The 18923-nt window shown below is 39.0% G+C and overlaps 1 protein-coding gene across 1 annotated transcript in view; it reads left to right on the top strand.

Annotated features, from left to right (window-relative positions):
• LOC124798038 (mitotic checkpoint serine/threonine-protein kinase BUB1-like) overlaps positions 1–18923 on the top strand; it is a 232625-nt gene that overhangs the window by 94600 nt on the left and 119102 nt on the right. Inside the window, exons 6-7 of the mRNA XM_047261258.1 lie at positions 1089–1243; positions 10464–10545. Of these exons, the coding sequence (XP_047117214.1) occupies positions 1089–1243; positions 10464–10545 (237 nt within the window). The remainder of the gene's footprint in view (positions 1–1088; positions 1244–10463; positions 10546–18923) is intronic.

The raw sequence follows: 18923 nt of genomic DNA, 5'->3' as shown, positions 1-18923 counted from the left end.
AGATTTTACAAAAATGAGATACATCAAATAAAAATAATACACTTTTTTATATCTAAAGATTAAAACGTGTTATTGATGTTTATAATTTTTTCATATCACAATTAGGCATCTCATTTGTCTGTAAACTTATTTCATTTTCATGTATTAGTAATTAAAAATGTTATTTATACGAAAAGTTATGATTCAGTATTTGTGAATTAACATTAACATTTGACGATAAATATAGAATTTAAATAAAGGTAGAGTGTCAGTTGATAAAGTCCTGTTGTCAGTGAGGTTTAAGGCCAACAGCCAATGTTTGTTAATTACAGTACTGTTTTTCTTAATAATCAGTACGAATAGTTCCGCACGTAGTTTTGACACATTCAAGACTATCACTGAGGTCCCTAGAACCTACCATATTTTGTAGTTCAGATTATTTAACTCCTCTTAGAAGGAAAATATGTGAAAAACAGCACACATGCTTGGTAACCTACAAGCAATTGCTTGCTGTTGACAGTTTATTTGGAGCTTGTAGAGCAATCATGTTGAGTATATGGATTCATTCATTCACAAACTGGGTAAGGTATTGCGGAAGAGCCCCAAACTCACATTTGGAAGAAGCAGCGTTGAAATCCCTCTCTGGCCAGCCAGATTTAGGTTTTAATGATTTCCCTAAATCTTTTAAGGCAAATGGTATACTCCGATCAAAATTACTATATGATTGACAGATTGCAGTGGCAAGACAGTGGAAAGGGGGGGGGGGACGGGGGGGGGGGGGGGGGGAGTTGACAGCACACGCCCACTACAGTTCACAATGCACTGTACGTACCTACAAAACAGGCAATACAGCAACTGGCGCTCACGCCTAAACTGTGACTGGATGGCGGTTCGTCCCTACCACTTAATATGCTGAAACATCAATCACAAAATAATTTTAATTGGCATATAGTGTGGTTCATAATCAAGTGGTACCCTAGTTACCCAGATGGACCTCCTGCCCTCATCCTTTCATCTCTTCCATTTTTCATTCTTGCTCCTTAGTTCCATAGGATTTAAAATCTGTAATATGAATTAGTGAAATACTATGCTACCTTTTTTATTTACAGTTCAGAGGGGTGGAAAATACTCTCCAGTTCATGGAACTAGATTGGGAAACTCACATAATGACTACAAGTCAAAGGCTACAGATGGCTTTCACTGCCGTCTTGCAGTTTTTGAAGTGCCAAACCCATCCCAGAGACCAAGGTACCCAAAGGAAAAGGTAACCGCTGTCTTATTTCTTATTCATGTGTGTAATTTTTATATTAAATGGGCTATTCACTGTAGTATGTTGATCAAAAATTTCTGAATCCAATGTTACCAGAGTAACATTAGTGTTGAATATGCGTATAAAAAGATATTTGAACAGCAGCATCAAAATTTTATACTGTTGAATTTATAAAACTGTTTGTGTGTGGAGAGATTTTACCTATGTTAACTTTATTGTGTCATTTATACAGCCTGTATTAATCTAATCCGCAAACTCATGTTCATGAATTCAGGCATTAGATTAGCAAACCATTTACGTGAAGTGCTCTGTAGAGAATGTGTCAGCTCGGGTTTGGTGCATAGACGTTTCAGTCATTAGTTAGGGTAGCAAAATGTAAAATTACTCTGGCTGTCTAAGCACTGTAGCTAAATTACTGAATGAATGATTCAGTAAGAATATTTTATTTCTAGAATTTTATTATTGTTGTTGTTGTTGTTGTTGTTGTTATTGTTGTCCTTTTCAGTCCAGAGAGTGGTTTGATGTGCCACACCATGCTGCTAATCTATACTGTGCAAGCCTATTCATCTCTGCATAAGTATAGCAACCTACGTCCACTTGAGCCTGCTTGCTGTAGTCATTCATGTTTTGGTATCCCTCTTCAATTTTAAGACACCCAGTGAACAGCCTCCCCCCCCCCCCCTTTCCCCCCCACTGACGTGTGTGCACGCGCGCACATACACACACACACACACACACACACACACACACACACACACACACACACACACACACACGAGTATGTCATTGCATAACCATAACCAAACTGACTGTGTCCTTTTGAACGATCCTTTGTTTTTAGACATGTTGTACCATAAAATTCTTTCCTCAGCCCAGTTGTTTAAATACCTGTTCATTAGTTATCCAGTATATCCACCTAATTTTCATTATTCATCTGTAGCACCACATTTCAAAAAGCTGTATTCTCTTCTCTCTGTCTGAACTGTTTATCATATCCATTTCACTTCTGTACAAGACTACACTCTAGACAAAGACTTTCAGAAAATACTTCCAAATACTTATATATAAATACAAAGATGAGGTGACTTACCGAACAAAAACGCTGGCAGGTCGATAGACACACAAACAAACACAAACATACACACAAAATTCAAGCTTTCGCAACAAATTGTTGCCTCATCAGGAAAGAGGGAAGGAGAGGGGAAGACGAAAGGAAGTGGGTTTTAAAGGAGAGGGTAAGGAGTCATTCCAATCCCGGGAGCGGAAAGACTTACCTTAGGGGGAAAAAAGGACAGGTATACACACGCACATATCCATCCACACATACAGACACAAGCAGACATATTTAAAGACAAAGAGTTTGGGCAGAGATGTCAGTCGAGGCAGAAGTGTAGAAGCAAAGAAGTTGTTGAAAGACAGGTGAGGTATGAGTGGCGGCAACTTGAAATTAGCGGAGATTGAGGCCTGGCGGATGACGAGAAGAGAGGATATACTGAAGGGCAAGTTCCCATCTCCGGAGTTCCATAACCAAACTGACTGTGTCCTTTTGAACGATCCTTTGTTTTTAGACATGTTGTACCATAAAATTCTTTCCTCAGCCCAGTTGTTTAAATACCTGTTCATTAGTTATCCAGTATATCCACCTAATTTTCATTATTCATCTGTAGCACCACATTTCAAAAAGCTGTATTCTCTTCTCTCTGTCTGAACTGTTTATCATATCCATTTCACTTCTGTACAAGACTACACTCTAGACAAAGACTTTCAGAAAATACTTCCAAATACTTATATATAAATACAAAGATGAGGTGACTTACCGAACAAAAACGCTGGCAGGTCGATAGACACACAAACAAACACAAACATACACACAAAATTCAAGCTTTCGCAACAAATTGTTGCCTCATCAGGAAAGAGGGAAGGAGAGGGGAAGACGAAAGGAAGTGGGTTTTAAAGGAGAGGGTAAGGAGTCATTCCAATCCCGGGAGCGGAAAGACTTACCTTAGGGGGAAAAAAGGACAGGTATACACTCGCACACACGCCCTTCAGTATATCCTCTCTTCTCGTCATCCGCCAGGCCTCAATCTCCGCTAATTTCAAGTTGCCGCCACTCATACCTCACCTGTCTTTCAACAACTTCTTTGCTTCTACACTTCTGCCTCGACTGACATCTCTGCCCAAACTCTTTGTCTTTAAATATGTCTGCTTGTGTCTGTATGTGTGGATGGATATGTGCGTGTGTATACCTGTCCTTTTTTCCCCCTAAGGTAAGTCTTTCCGCTCCCGGGATTGGAATGACTCCTTACCCTCTCCTTTAAAACCCACTTCCTTTCGTCTTCCCCTCTCCTTCCCTCTTTCCTGATGAGGCAACAATTTGTTGCGAAAGCTTGAATTTTGTGTGTATGTTTGTGTTTGTTTGTGTGTCTATCGACCTGCCAGCGTTTTTGTTCGGTAAGTCACCTCATCTTTGTATTTATATATAATTTTTCCCACGTGGAATGTTTCCTTCCATTATATTGATATCATTAATTTGCTTCCAAATACGTAGATTTATATTATGTATTCAATATTTTTCTTTTCTGGAAAAGCTGTTCTTGTAAGTTTGCCCTTTTCATTCTCTTCACACAGTCAGTTAGTTTGCTGCCCAAATAGTAAAACTCATCTGCTGATTTCAGTGTCACTTTTCCAATCCAATTCTCACATCACCACCTGATTTAATTCAAGTACATTCCATTTTTCTTGCCTTTCTTTTGTTGATGTTCACCTGATCTCCACACTAGCAATACCATTCAACTGATTTTCTAATTTAACCGTTGTCTGACAGAATTACCATATAATTGGCAAACAAAGTTTTTATTGTGGTCTGCTTGTACTTTCTCTTTCCAAATGTTTCCTTGTTTTCTTTTCATGTCTGCTCATTGTGTAGACTGAAATAACTCTGGGGAAAGGCTACTACCCTGTCTCTAACTTTCTAAGCAACTGCCTCCGTTTCATGCCATTCAACTCTCGTAACTACAGTCTGGTTTCTATAGAATTTGTTGTTAACCTTTTGGTCCATGTACTTTATCCCCAGTAACTTCAGATTTTCAAAGCGTATATTCCTCTCCATGTTGTCAAATCTTTCTCTATATCTGTAAATGCTAAAGTTGTAAGTCACACTTTTTCAATCCGTCTACTAAGATAAGTCATACTATGTAACAATATTGTGAAAAGGAAAGTGGCTACTCACCATATAGTGGAGATGCTGAGTCACAGATAGCTTCAGAATTAGACGGCAAACACACACACACACACACACACACACACACACACACACACACACACACACACACAAAAGTAACACATACATACACATGACTGCACTCTCAGGCAACTGAGGCCACACTGCCAGCACCAGCACCGGCGCATGATGGGAGTGGCCACTGGGTAAGTGTGAGGGGGAGGCTGGGGCAGGGAGGAGGAAGGATAGTACGGCAGGCATAGCAGACAGTGACCAGCTGTTGGGGAGTGCGGAGGGACGAGGGGGAAAGAGGGTAGGGCAGCTGTGTGCACCTGAGAGGTTAGAGGGAGGGAGCGGAGAGGTGGGGAACGGGAGGGGATAGCAGAAAAGGAGAGGGGTAAAAAGGCTGTGTGCGATGGAGGAATGAGGGCTGTGTAGTGCTGGAATGGGAACAGAGAAGGGGCTGGATGGGAGAGGACTAAGACTAAAAAAAGGTTGAAGCCAGGAGGGTTATGGAAGTGTAGGATATACTGTAGGGAAAGTTCTCACCTGTGCAATGAAAACCTTGTGTTGGTGGGAAGGATCCATATTAACACCTACACAATATACTTTCACACACACACACAGTTGGGTTACAGCTTGAGGATGATGCCATCAACAGAGATATTGTAGCCTGTATGTGTGTGTGTGTGTGTCATGTTAATTAATACCAAAGAAGAATTCTGCTGTGGACTATCCAGTATTATTTTAACAAAACTGTTCTCTCTCTCTCTCTCTCTCTCTCTCTCTCTCTCTCTCTCTCTCTCTCTCTCTCTCCCCCCCCCCCCCCCCCCCCCCCCCCCACACACACACACACACACACAATTTTTACTATGATGACTCAGGCATTTAAGATTGGTAAATCGCTCTTGATCTGATTTGTTGGGTCTCTTCTGACTCTGCCTGAATCCTAGCTTAGATTTTATGACAGATGTTTGTATCAATTTCTCGTTGTCCATTATGGGGCACAAATTCTTGAGCAATTTCACTACTTTCTTGGAAAACCACAGCAAAAAAGGTGGACACTGCATAGAAGTATCTGTTACATCAAAAGCTTCCAAGTGTTGCTGTAGTATCTGCAGATGCAGCTCCCATGTACCGCATTATGCACTGAATAGAGACAATGCTGGAGTACCTTGTGCTTTCCGGCCATTCAGCGTCACATGTAGATGTGCTGGTTTGTAGTTGTAATGCTTCCATTTGTTGTTGGCGGCATACGTCAGCTGCAGCCTGCTGTTGCTGTTGTTTCAAAATCTCTTCCACTCTAGTGTCCATTTTGCAGGTTGCTGGTTCACATGAAATGTTCAGAGCACATCACCACAGTTGTTATGAACTGCTTCTCTTTGAAATGAGAGGTAGTTAATAACAATTAAAGGATTTTTTCTGAAAAGACAATCACAAACACAACAAGCAGTACATGTTAAAGGTCAGCCAAGTCATTGTTGGACATTGGATATAACTCCACATGACACAAAAATAAGTCAGTCTGTAGCAATGGTAATTATTAGGGTGCAGTAACTATAAAGGCCATTTGAGTACACACAGCTTTTTGATGGAGTTTTGCGTGTCAGCCAGTGTATCCTTGGTGGCAGAGACATTGACTGGCCCATGCAATCCTCCCTGAATATTGTGGGCTCTGCTACCTGTCCTTCTGGTGGTAGGGGCTGTAGATACTTGTGTTGATGTAGTAATTCATATCTGGTGCAACTGTGAGGATATCCTTGCAGGTACTACTCTCCATCTTCACATCTATGCCCGTAGTGTGGATCACTATGTATTACATAAAGCAATAGCACTGACATACACATATAGTTGAGTCAGCTTGAGTGTCTGTAATATATGTTAAGCATTACATTGGCTGCCTTTTACTTTGAAATTAGTTCAAACCTTTTTTCCTGGATAATATTCTTTGTAGATCATCACAATAAAGGAGTTCCACCTTCTTGCACACATTAGCTGTTATGTAACTATCAGCTGTGGTAAAATGACTATAAGTCACTTCACACATGATAATATTGAAACAATTCAATAGAATTAGTAATGTAAATACCATACTATATACATAAATATTATTTAAATAAATCATAACATAATTTTTTACAATTATTACTTGATGAACTGCTGTATCTGTTTTTATCTGTCATTCCTCAGGTGTAAAAGATCATAGTTTCATGTGCAGTTTGTGTGTGTGTGTGTGTGTGTGTGTGTGTGTGTGTGTGTGTGTGTAACAGTACCATATTAACTTTAGGAGCAGGAAAGCCCCAGACAATCACATTCTTCTGTGATTTCACTGTTAATTATTCTCTTTAGGTAAGCACTAATGTTGATAAGAGAAGAACATCCAATGGGACGGAATGATAATCATTTACAGCTGCCAGACCATTATAGTTTGCTCTTTTTCTGTCAGTTGAACAGCAGATTCCTCTCGCGTCTTTACACAATGTTAATCAAATTCACATCCACAATACATGAGTTTTGCATAACATACACATGATCATTCCATCAGGAGATAGTGGTTATAATGCTTTGGCTGGTGTAAGTCTTAACTGATCCTCTGAGTTTCCTTGTGGCTATTAATTTTCACTTGAGTGTTGTAGCATTGTGAAACTGATTATTTTGTATGCAATGGGCTGTTTCTTCAAGGGCTGAACTGATAAGATAATGCACTAGTAATAGTCATTTTCTGCATAACTCATTGTTTTTTCCATATGTAAAACAACCTAAATAAATATTGTGATAACAGCATGGCGCTCAGAACATGTACATGACTCAGATAAAGAGTGAATGATGCAGGTAATGACACAGTTTGTTTGGTTTTTGCTGTTTTTGTGGTCTTTAGTCCGAAGATGCAGTTCTCTACAATAGTTTCTCCTGGTTAACCCTTTTATTTTGTTATCTAAATAGCAAAACTCAGCTACAACTTTTAGTGTCACATTTCCTGGTACAGTTGACTCATTTAATGAGTGCATTCCATTACCTTGGTTTACTTTTGTTGATGTTCACTTTAAAACTTCATTTCAAGGCACTGCTCAGTACTCTCAACCCCTTTCCAAGTCTTTCGTCATCTGTGACAAAATTTCCATTTCATTGACAAACCACAAAGTTTTCTTCATGAGCTTTAATTCTTTTTCTAAACCACAAAGTTTTCTTCATGAGCTTTAATTCTTTTTCTAAATTTCTCCTGAGTTCCCATTACTGTTTACACAAAGTATGTATTGAATAACACCGGGGATAGGGTAAATCCCTGTCAATCCCTTTTCAATCACTGCTTCCCTGTCAAGTCCTTTGACCCATGTAACTGCAATCTGTATTGTGTACAAGTTTTAAATAACATTTCATTCCCTGCTTTTTATTTTACCATTGCTACCTTTAGAATTTTTAAACAAGTGTGTCCCAGACAGTTTTTTCAATTCCAGAAACTTTCTCTAAATCTACAAACCCCATAAACGTATGTTTGCTTTCCTTCAGTATATGTTCTAATATAAATTGTAGCATCAGTATTATCTTGCACGTTTCTACATTTCTCCAAAATCCAAACTGATCTTCCTCGAAGTCAGCTTCTACCAATCCCTCCATTCTTCTGGAAGTAATTAATGCTAGTATTTTTCAACTATGACTTAATAATCTGGATATCTGGTAATATTCATAAATTCAGCAATTGCCTTCTTCAGAATTGGAAATATTTCGTTTTTCTTGAAATGTGGTGGTATTTTGCCTCACGCATATATCTTGCACACCAGGTGGAATAATTTTGTCATGGCTGCCTCGCCCAAGGATCTCAATTTTTCCAAGGGAATGTCATTTACTCCAGGGCTTTGTTTAAGCTTAGATCTTCCAGAGCTCTGCTAAATTCTTCTTATAGCATAATATCTCCTATCCCATCTTCATTTGCTGCTTCTTCTTCCCTTTCTATAATATTGCCTTCAGACTCACTTTCCTTGTATAGCCCTTCTGTATGTTAATGACCTTGCTGCAGTCAAATGGCTCTAAGCACTATGGGATTTAACCTTGATGCAGTGATAACAACATTTTCCATCAGGCCACTGAAGTTAAGTGCTATCAGGTTCGGCTAGCACTTGGATGGGTAACCGTCAGCTGTTGGCAATGAGGCAATGAGGGTGCGCTCAGCCCTTGAGAGGCCAATTGAGGAGCTACTTGATTGAGAAGTAGCGACTCCAGTCAAGAGAATTGATAACGGTTGGAAGAGCAGTGCACTGACCACGTGACCCTCCACCAGTGACATCTATTGGCTGAGGATGACATGATGGTCGGTCGGTGCTGTTGTGCCTTCTGAGGCATCCTGGGGTCAAGTTAAGTTTAGTTTAGCTTAGTCCTTCTGTATATTCCTTCCATCTTTTAGCTTGCCATTTGCTTAGTATTGGCTTACTGTCTGATCTCTTATGATTCATACAAATTCTTTTCTTTTCCCTAAAGGTATAGGTGGCATCTATCTTTCTCCTGGTTATGCATGCAGCTGCAGCCTTGCATTTGTCCTCTAGCCATTCCTGCTTAGCTATTTTACACTTTTGAGAGGATAACAATATTATTTTCAGTATACCAAAATCAGTTAGAACTTAGGCATTGCATAGAAATATAAGCACAATTCTGAGAAATGTGAAGACAGTTAATGCACAAGAAGCAGTCAGTATAAACATCAGCATATAGTTTTGTGTATGTTGGAATATGATACTGAGACAGGGAGAGAAGGCTGAGCAATATGATTTCAGCTTCAACCGCTAAGGACAAGCATAGAAATGATGAACTGTGGACAAATGGTAATGCTAGACAACATTTTGACGTGTTAGTGAGCCAAAATATTATGCCATCCGCCCACTGTGAGACTGAATGCCACCTGGTGGTGTTGTGGCGATGTGATGTGATGATGAAAGTGAGGAGCAGAGATGAATGGGGAACAACTCTGTGGGCAGTATGGGTCACAGTTTGGGAAATCCACTGAATTATACAGCATTTTACATTTACTGATCATATCGACAACATTCCCTAGCAGAGCTCCAGTTTGTTTTTTTAATTTTCATCTTTATACACATATCAAAAACTTTTGGAGATCCTTGCTAACTGGCTCTTCTTTTCTTCTGAAAACGGTTTCAAAAGATGCCTCATGGTATTAAGAAAATATCATCTAAAATATCATCTCTTTTACTTTATTAAGGCAGCATTTGCACAGTGAAGATTCTTGTTATTTTGTGTGACAGCAAATATTCATTCTGGTTTGGATGACCATCAACAAATTAGAGACTGTCATTATGACCTGGCCATACTATAAAGCATTACTGACCTCCCTGTTCCTCTACTCTTTGAGAGCATTAATCTTGCCATCATTTCATAAAGTGACTGAGTGAGGTAGCATATTGGTTAGCACACTGAGCTTGGATTCAGGAGGTGGGATTTCAAATCCCCGTCCATCCATTCATCCAGTTGCAGGTTTTCCATGGTACCTCATAATCAATTACATCAAATGCCGGGATTGTTCCTTTGAAAAGTATACAGCTAATTTCCTTCACCAGGCAGTGTGCTCCATCTGTAATGTTTTTATTATTAATACAATGTTAAAGTTTAGTCTTCCTCTTTGAAAACTACGCATGTACTTACAAGCTGTCTTTCATACACTAAACTTAGTATAATTGCAGTCTGCACAGTTCTGAGGCATTTGACTTTAAGAAGAAAGCATGTTCGTCAGTTGAGCCCTGTTTGTGTATCTATTCACCATGTAGTGCCTATACAGTTATGGTTGTTGTCAGTCTTTCCATTTGTTTGTATGCTACCCACTATTTCCAGCGTTGCCGTAATATATTTTAAGGTTTCTTTTACATCCAGTGTCTGTTTTGTCTCTTGTTGGTTTGCTTTATCTTTAACAAATGAGGACCGATGGCCTTTGTAGTCTGGTCCCTTTAACCCTAACAAACCAGCTTTAACAAATAAACTTGTTGTGTACAGGTGTATGCTGACAACACGGAATATAGTTTGGAGGAACTACGTGCAGTAAACTACATGAGAAAGGAAGGAAACACAGAGGGAGGTGAGGATTTCTCAAGAAGATGTAACTTTAATCTGCATTTTACAATGTCCCCATTGGTAACCTATGCTTCTCATCTGACCATGAAAAGTAATGTTTTGATTTATGTAGGGTTCATATGGTGGTGAATAAAATTTCAGCATTCTCTATAATGTTTGAAAACAACCAATTACTTATCTGCAATTTGTTCGGTGTAGTTGTCACATTGCTGTCTAGTTTCAAGACTTCAGGTTCCATATTAAATTCAAATACAATACGTTGGTGGGATATTTCAGGATCAAATGAAGAATTCTTTAATTTTTTGCCTTTCATTAAGTACAAAATTTATTTTTCAGTCTCTGTGAATAGATTTCTTCCAGGCACATACATCTCATTGCAATCAAGCCCTTCTTTCTATTCCCATGAATTCTACATCATGACTGTACCGAGATGGTATATTTATGAGAGATATTCTTTAAAAAATGTTGATCATTTATCTTTAACATAATTGTTTTATAAAAGCACCTTGAAATGTAATATGGCTGTTTTAAATGTTACATGGGAAAACAAATTTATATAAATTCTCATTTGTCACACACATTTATAAATCCTTTATAAACTTGCCTATATAAAAAATAAATGAACAAACTGATAGCATTACAGAATGAACTGGGTGGTACCAAGGTAGCAGAATAGTGGAACAGACTGATACTCCGTGAAATAAAACTCTATCTTGAACATGTGGATACCCTTGACAACAGTGTGTATTGACTATTAGACATTACATTTCTGTTGATAGGTTATTGCAATTTTATCGTTGTGAACCTCTCGCCTTTCTTGTGTCATTAGATTCACAATACGGGAGCATGGATCATTTTTCCTCTTGTATTGTATTTGTAAATATTGTTATTACTCTCAAACTCAAATGGATTTCATTTAACATATACCGTATTTACTCGAATCTAAGCCGCACTTTTTTTCCGGTTTTTGTAATCCAAAAACCCGCCTGCAGCTTAGAATCGAGTGCAAAGTAAGCGGAAGTTCTGAAAAATGTTGGTAGGTGCCGCCACAACTAACTTCTGCCGTCGAATTATGTAGCGCCACACAGGCATGCTTTGCAGGCACAAAGGTACTGGCGACAAAACCTCTGCATCAGTAAAAAAAAAAAAAAAGGGGGGGGGGGGGGGGTAAGACGAGCTTTTTTTCACCGCCCCGAGTTTCGACCACTGCATTTTCATACATTATCCAACGAAGTAAATACAAATTCCGTATTGTTCATTTTCGAATGTAGCAGCATTTCAACGTACTACGAAAATCCGACTGGCAAGATTGTTTGAGATGTTTGTCAATATGGCCAAATCTACGTTCTGAATTTTTTTCTACCTGTGACAAGAGATCGTTGCTAATAAGAACTTTTATGAATTGTGAATCGCATGCAGTATTCTTTTCATCATAAGAATAATACCGTACATATAAACATGTTGCCATGTATTCTTTCGTGTTTGCTGCTATCTCATTTAAATCCTGTCTGCCTAATAAACTTATACATATCATGCCATGTTTATATTCGTATTGTTCTTATGCGTAATAGTGATACAGTCAGAAATGAAGCACGACAATTGACAAGATTTTTAAATCTAAGATGATTAATTTCTGTGCAGAATGTAATGTACTACAGAGGCGTCTGCAAAGATTTTCAACCGGAGAAAACTTTTTGCTAAACTCTCGTTCAGAACATCTTCTATCAAGCAGTCTCTTGCCATTGTTTCGCTAATGAGACGATCAATTCAAACCAGACGAAGCACGTGAAAAAGGAATGGTACCAGTATAAATAGGTACGGAGCACCTGACGCATAGCAATGGCTACATGGTAAAGCTTAACTGCTAAGCTTAAGACTCGAACCAAACTACTGTAGCTGTATAGTCATTCATTCGACCTAAATTGTGTCTCATATTGCAGTGGACCAACTTTATTTCGATTTGGATGTGCGACCTAAAACTTTTCTCTCCCTTGGAATTTCGATTCTCAAATTGCAGGTGCGGCTTAGAATCGGGAAATTTTTTTTTCCTTGATTTCGAGTCTCATTTTTCAGGTGTGGCTTAGATTCGAGTGCGGCTTAGATTCGAGTAAATACGGTATGTGGTAGGGGTTTACATATAACACGGATAGTTGATAAACATTTTATCTCTGAATAAATGTACTGTACGAGTAGAATTCATCTTCCCAGCTGCTTAAATGGATGCCCACAAGCCTACGTGAAATACTAATTCTTTATTTTGTACAGTGAGTGGTTTTTCCCTATGTTGTTTCAGTCATTGACCCAAATGCTGGTTGTCACAACTCAACATTGTACATTGCTGGGATTTCTTCCTGTTCCACTCGGAGTGCGAGAAAAATTATTGCTTCAATGCCTCTTCGTGTGCTGTAGTTATTCTTGCCTCTTTGTGTGCTGTATTATTCTATTTTTGTCCTCATGGTCCCTATATGAGCGATATGTAGGGGGTTGTAGTATATTACTGGAGTCAGCACTTCGTGCCTGTTTGTGAAGCTTTGGTAGTAGATTTTCTCAGGATAGTTTACATCTGTCGTCAAGAGCCTGTCAGCTCAGTTTCTTCAGCATGTCTGTGACACTCTCCTATCAATCATGCAAATCTGCAGCCATTCTTGCTGCCCCTCTCTGTATACATGTAATATTCTCTATTAGTCCTATTTGATATGGACCTCACACATTTGAGCAATATTCTAGAATGGGTCACACAAGAAATTTGTAAGCACTCCTTTGTAGACTGACTGCATTACCCCAGTAGTGTACCAGTAAACTGAAGTCCACCACCCACTTTACTTATGACTTAGCCTATGTGATCAGTCCATTTCATATCTCTATAAAGTGTTACACCCAGGTATTGGTATGAGTTGGCAAATTCCAATTTGATATAGTCATAGGATATTACGTGTTTTAGTTTTGTGAAATACAAAGTTTTACATTTCTGAACATTTTAAGCAAGTTGCCATTCTTTGCACCATTATGCACTCTTATCAAGATCTGACTTCATGTTTACACAGCTTCTTTCATACAATACTTCATTTTAGCTAACTGTATCATCTGCAGAAAGTTGGAGGCTACTATTAATATTGTGTTCTAGGTCATTAATATACGGCATGAACAGCAAGGGTCCCAACTCACTTTTCTGGGGGCACACCTGAAGTAATTTCTACGCCTACCGATGACTCTCCATCTAAGATAACATGTTGCTTCCTCCCTACCAAAAAGTCATCAATCCAGTCACAAATTTCACTTGATACACCATATGATCATACTTTTGGCAATAAGTGTGGGTGTGGTACTGAGTAAAACGTTTTTTGGAAATACCACATCTACCTGATTGCCTTGATGCAAAGCTTTCAGGATGTCATGTGAGACAAATGGGAGCTGTGTTTCACATAATTGATGTTTTGGAATCCATGCTGTTCAAGACACCTCATTATGTTTGAGCTTGGAATATGTTCTAATATCCTACAACAAATTGGATAGTTTTCTGGATCACTTCTACTACTCTTCTTGTAGATGGGTGTGACCTATGCTTTTTTCCAAGAACTGGGCATGGTTTTTTTTGTTCAAGGGATCTATGATAGATTATAGTTAGAAGAGGGGCTAATTTAGCTCCAGATTCAGTACATGATCTGATAGGGATTCCATTGGGCCCTGGAGCATTGTTCAATTTTTAACAGTTTCAACTGTTTTTCAGCACCACTGACCCTAATAATCATGTTTTCAGTGGTACGAGTATTAAATTGGGACAATTCTCATGGGTTTTCCTTTGTACAGGAACATTCGCAAACAGAGTTAAGCATTTCAGCTTTTGCATTGCTACCCTCAGTTTCAGTTCCTGTCTCATTTGCTAGGGATTAGACACTAAATTTGGTGCCACTAACAGCCTTTGCATATGATCAGAATTTCTTTTGGATTTGTGAAAGATTATTTGACAGTATACTGCTATAATAGTCATTGAAGGCTTTATGCATTACTTTTTTGGCAGCTGAACATGTTTTATTCAGCATCTCTCTATCTGTAGTCCTAAGCTTTGTTTTATACCTGTTTTGCAGTAGTCTATATTTCCTTAGAAGTTTCTTTACTGTGGCAGAGGTGCCGACTTGAAATTTTATTTATTTATTTTTTTATTTTTATTATTTTTTTTTGGGGGGGGGGGCACAAGAATCATTTTATTAGGTACTATATTTGACAGATACCTTTGCGTTTCCATCTACATATTCGACACTCCAAACCAGTCCTATTTGCAGATGACCTTGTGGATGACATCGGAAGTTCACTGAGGCTTTTTGCAGATGATGCTGTGGTGTATCGTGAGGTTGTAACAATGGAAAATTGTACTGAAATGCAGGAGGATCTGCAGCGAATAGACGCATGGTGCAGGGAATGGCAATTGAATCTCAATGTAGACAAGTGTAATGTGCTGCGAATACATAGAAAGATAGTTCCCTCATCATTTAACTACAAAATAGTAGGTCAGCACCTGGAAGCAGTTAATTCCATAAATTATCTGGGAGTACGCATTAGGAGTGATTTAAAATGGAATGATCATATAAAGTTGATCGTCGGTAAAGCAGATGCCAGACTGAGATTCATTGGAAGAATCCTAAGGAAATGCAATCCGAAAACAAAGGAAGTAGGTTACAGTACGCTTGTTCGCCCACTGCTTGAATGCTGCTCAACAGTGTGGGATCCGTGCCAGATAGGATTGATAGAAGAAATAGAGAAGATCCAATGGAGAGCAGCGCGCTTCGTTACAGGATCATTTAATAATCGCGAAAGCGTTACGGATATGATAGATAAATTCCAGTGGAAGACTCTGCAGGAGAGACGCTCAGTAGCTCGGTACGGGCTTTTGTTAAAGTTTCGAGAACATACCTTCACCGAAGAGTCAAGCAGTATATTGCTCCCTCCTACGTATATCTCGCGAAGAGACCATGAGGATAAAATCAGAGAGATTAGAGCCCACACAGAAGCATACCGACAATCCTTCTTTCCACGAACAATACGAGAGTGGAATAGAAGGGAGAACCGATAGAGGTACTCAGGGTACCCTCCGCCACACACCGTCAGGTGGCTTGCGGAGTATGGATGTAGATGTAGATGTAGATGACACCAGTGTATTGGTTGAAGGTGGAAATAGGAAGGTTCTTAGGCAGTATGCTGAAGTCACAAATGAAAAGATTTCAGAGTGGTTTGCGAGGAATAAGCTACTGATTAACCCTTAAAAAAAGAAAAGCCACTATAAAATTCCACACACAGCAAAAGTAAAAAGCTATTAAAACCAAATATTTCTTTGGAAAACCAAAAAATTAAGTGTCACTGAAACAAAATTGCTTTGTTTACTTACAAGACAATCTGAAATGGAATTCCCACATTACATTCTTAAATTCTAAGCTATCTAAAATGATCTATGCAATGGGAATTATATGGAACAACACAAGTGCTGAAGGAGAGAGGTGTATTATGCACGCGTACTTTCCCTTTTGAGTTATGAGATCATATTCTTGAGAAATTCTCCTCACAGCATAACAACTTTCAAGAAACAAAAAAAGATTGTGAGGATAATGAAAAATGGAAACAGCTGCAAATCATGCAAACTACGATTGACTGGCGACTAGCCCCTACCCCTCGACTCGCTGAGACATCAATCACAATGTCATTTCAGTCGGAGTATAGGTCAGTAGTGGTACAAAACAAATACATAAATAAAGTTGAAGAAACATACCTTAATTTTTGATGGCAAATGTACTCCTCCTCAGATCATTCCTGCATATGAACTCGTCACATATGGCATCAACTTCGAATTTCATCGATTCATCTGTATGGGCGTTGAGAAGGGCGATTGCATTAAGACGATCCTGCCTCATTATAGAACGAAGATACGTTTTCACCATCCGCAGACAAGAAAACGATAGCTCAGTGGTGCAGGACATTACCGGAATCGTTAGCACTACACGTATGAATTTCACTAGTTCACGCAGTAGGTCAAACAGGTGGTTTTCCTGTTTTAGGTATTTCACTATGTCATCCAACAACTAATATTCGCAGAATCACTACTTTGGATAATCTCATGAAACATGCTTCGGTGGATAAGCAAGCGTTCTTTGTCTATATCTGATTCGTAGAAAGATAAAATATCGAATGAATGTTTGTTATCACCAAGAAGAAATTGTTCAATTTGATTTACAAACATGAATGATTGAGTTTTGAACCATGATTCCAGGAAGCTGATGGATGTGTCCATTGTTTCATAATACAATCTTCTATATTTGTCACATACTTCAGTGAATGTTTCTACAGATGAATTGATGGAGTCATCGTATTTCTTAGGGACTTTTCTTCTACGGTGTAATTTTGGGGAATCAACATCCATATCTTGACATTTTGAAGTTACTTCACTCCAGAATGATTCAGAATTGTTTCTCATAAATTTAATAGAAGTTACAAGAGTGAAAATCATCTTATTGGCCTCCTCTAAGTGTAGGGATTTCCTCTGTAGTGCTATGTTTACAGTATCAATGTGACCAAACAGTTTTAGCAAAAGTGATAATATGAAAAAGAAATCATATTAATCAAAAAGCCGTTTGCTTTGGTCCCAGTGTCTGAATTCTCATTTCATGAAACATTTAGAAAAAATTCCTGAAGATCTGTATAGTTGGACAAAACTGAAGACATTGCCAAGTATCTTACGGCCCACCTTGTAGGACAGAGTGGCTTCAAATTTGTAGGTGAATCTCTCACAAAATGTACTAAGTCCTTCATAACATTCAATGCATTTCGACATTCTGGACCTGCTTTCACAGTGTCTTGTAGTGTTAGATTTAAACAGTGTGCAAAGCAGTGCACAAACATAGCTCACTTCTCCATTTCCATAAACTTTGCCTGGACACCATTATATAATCCGGCCACGTTAGCTGAACTGTCAAAGCATTGGCCCCTACAGTTAGATGTAGGCAAATCAAATCGTCTTAAAATGCCGATAATAATATCAAACAGAGCCTTAGCTGTGGTACTTTGTATTGAGTATAGCCCTAAAAAATATTCTTCTATCTCTAGTGAAGCGAGTTTATCTCAGTCAAATTAGCAGAAATGTGCAACAATAGCAAAGTACCCTTTCTGCTTGTTTCAGCTAACAATGCGTACATTAAGACTTCCTGCCACTTGCCAGCTATCCTGTTGACTTCAGCATAATTGCTGCTTTCCAGCTGCCAGCTCAAGTGCCTCAGTGCTCACTGTAATTAGTCTACTCTTGTCTTTGTGATACATAAAGGACTGAAGTACTAGGAGTAATCAAAAAATCTCTGTTTGAGGGTGGTGCTGCAATATATGACCCCTGTTCAAAAAATTCCGGAACATTTGTAATTTTGCACCAATGGTGTGTTGGGTTGAAATGCGATGGGCATCCCTGCACATGCCTGTGTTTAATGTGTAACTGCCAGAAGTTTCATTATTATATGTCTGTAAGTTATTGTTCACTGCTGTATTGAGTAGAATGCTCTGTCGCACAGTTTGCGAATTTCAGGGTGGCAGAGATAGAGGAGTAACACGTCTGCATTAAATTTTGTGTGGGACTCAAGAAAACCTTTACGGAGACACACCAAATGATCCAGGAAGCCTACAATGCTGAGAGCTTAAGCTGTAATCATTGTTACCAATGGTTCACACGGTTTAAAAATGGCTTGAGAAAGTTCATTGAGGACGCCCTTCAACGTTTATCGACGTTGCTCATTTCAGGAACACCAATGAAATTGTGCATGCCAACGGAAGACTGACTGTCCGAGAGATTGCAGAAGACTGTAACATTTCAGTTGGATCATGTCATGAAATACTAACGAGCTACTTGGAATGCATCTTGTAGCTGCCAAGTTTGTCCCATGGCTCACGAGTAAAGACCAGAAATACCTTCGTCTCGCAATCTGTGAAGATCTTTTGGATCACGCAAATGAGAATGAGATGTTCCTTAAGAGAATCATAACTGGTGATGAGACGTGGGTCTATGGTTATAATGTTAAATACCAATGTTCAATCTTCATAATGGGTTGGGAAAGGTTCTCCAAGATTGAAAAAAGCTTGTCAGGTCAGGTGAAATGTCAAAGCTACGCTGATAGTTCTCTTTGACTTTGAAGCATTAGTTCATCATGAATTTGTGCCACAGGGACGAACTGTTAATCAATGATGCAACAACATGCACCCTCAGGGGCTCAGCATTCGTTTTTTGAGTACAGGCTTGATGACCCCGGGGTTCCTGAGCTGGGGACTGGTAAGTGCTACCAGTCTCCTGTTACCGTAAGCTCTGGGCATGATAAAAACCTCTATAAGAAAAACCCTCAATCTCAGGGCGTGCTGTGC

This window comes from Schistocerca piceifrons, chromosome 5, assembly GCF_021461385.2.
Source record: "Schistocerca piceifrons isolate TAMUIC-IGC-003096 chromosome 5, iqSchPice1.1, whole genome shotgun sequence".
Lineage (NCBI taxonomy): Eukaryota > Metazoa > Arthropoda > Insecta > Orthoptera > Acrididae > Schistocerca > Schistocerca piceifrons.
This window is presented reverse-complemented; position numbering and strand designations above follow the sequence as displayed.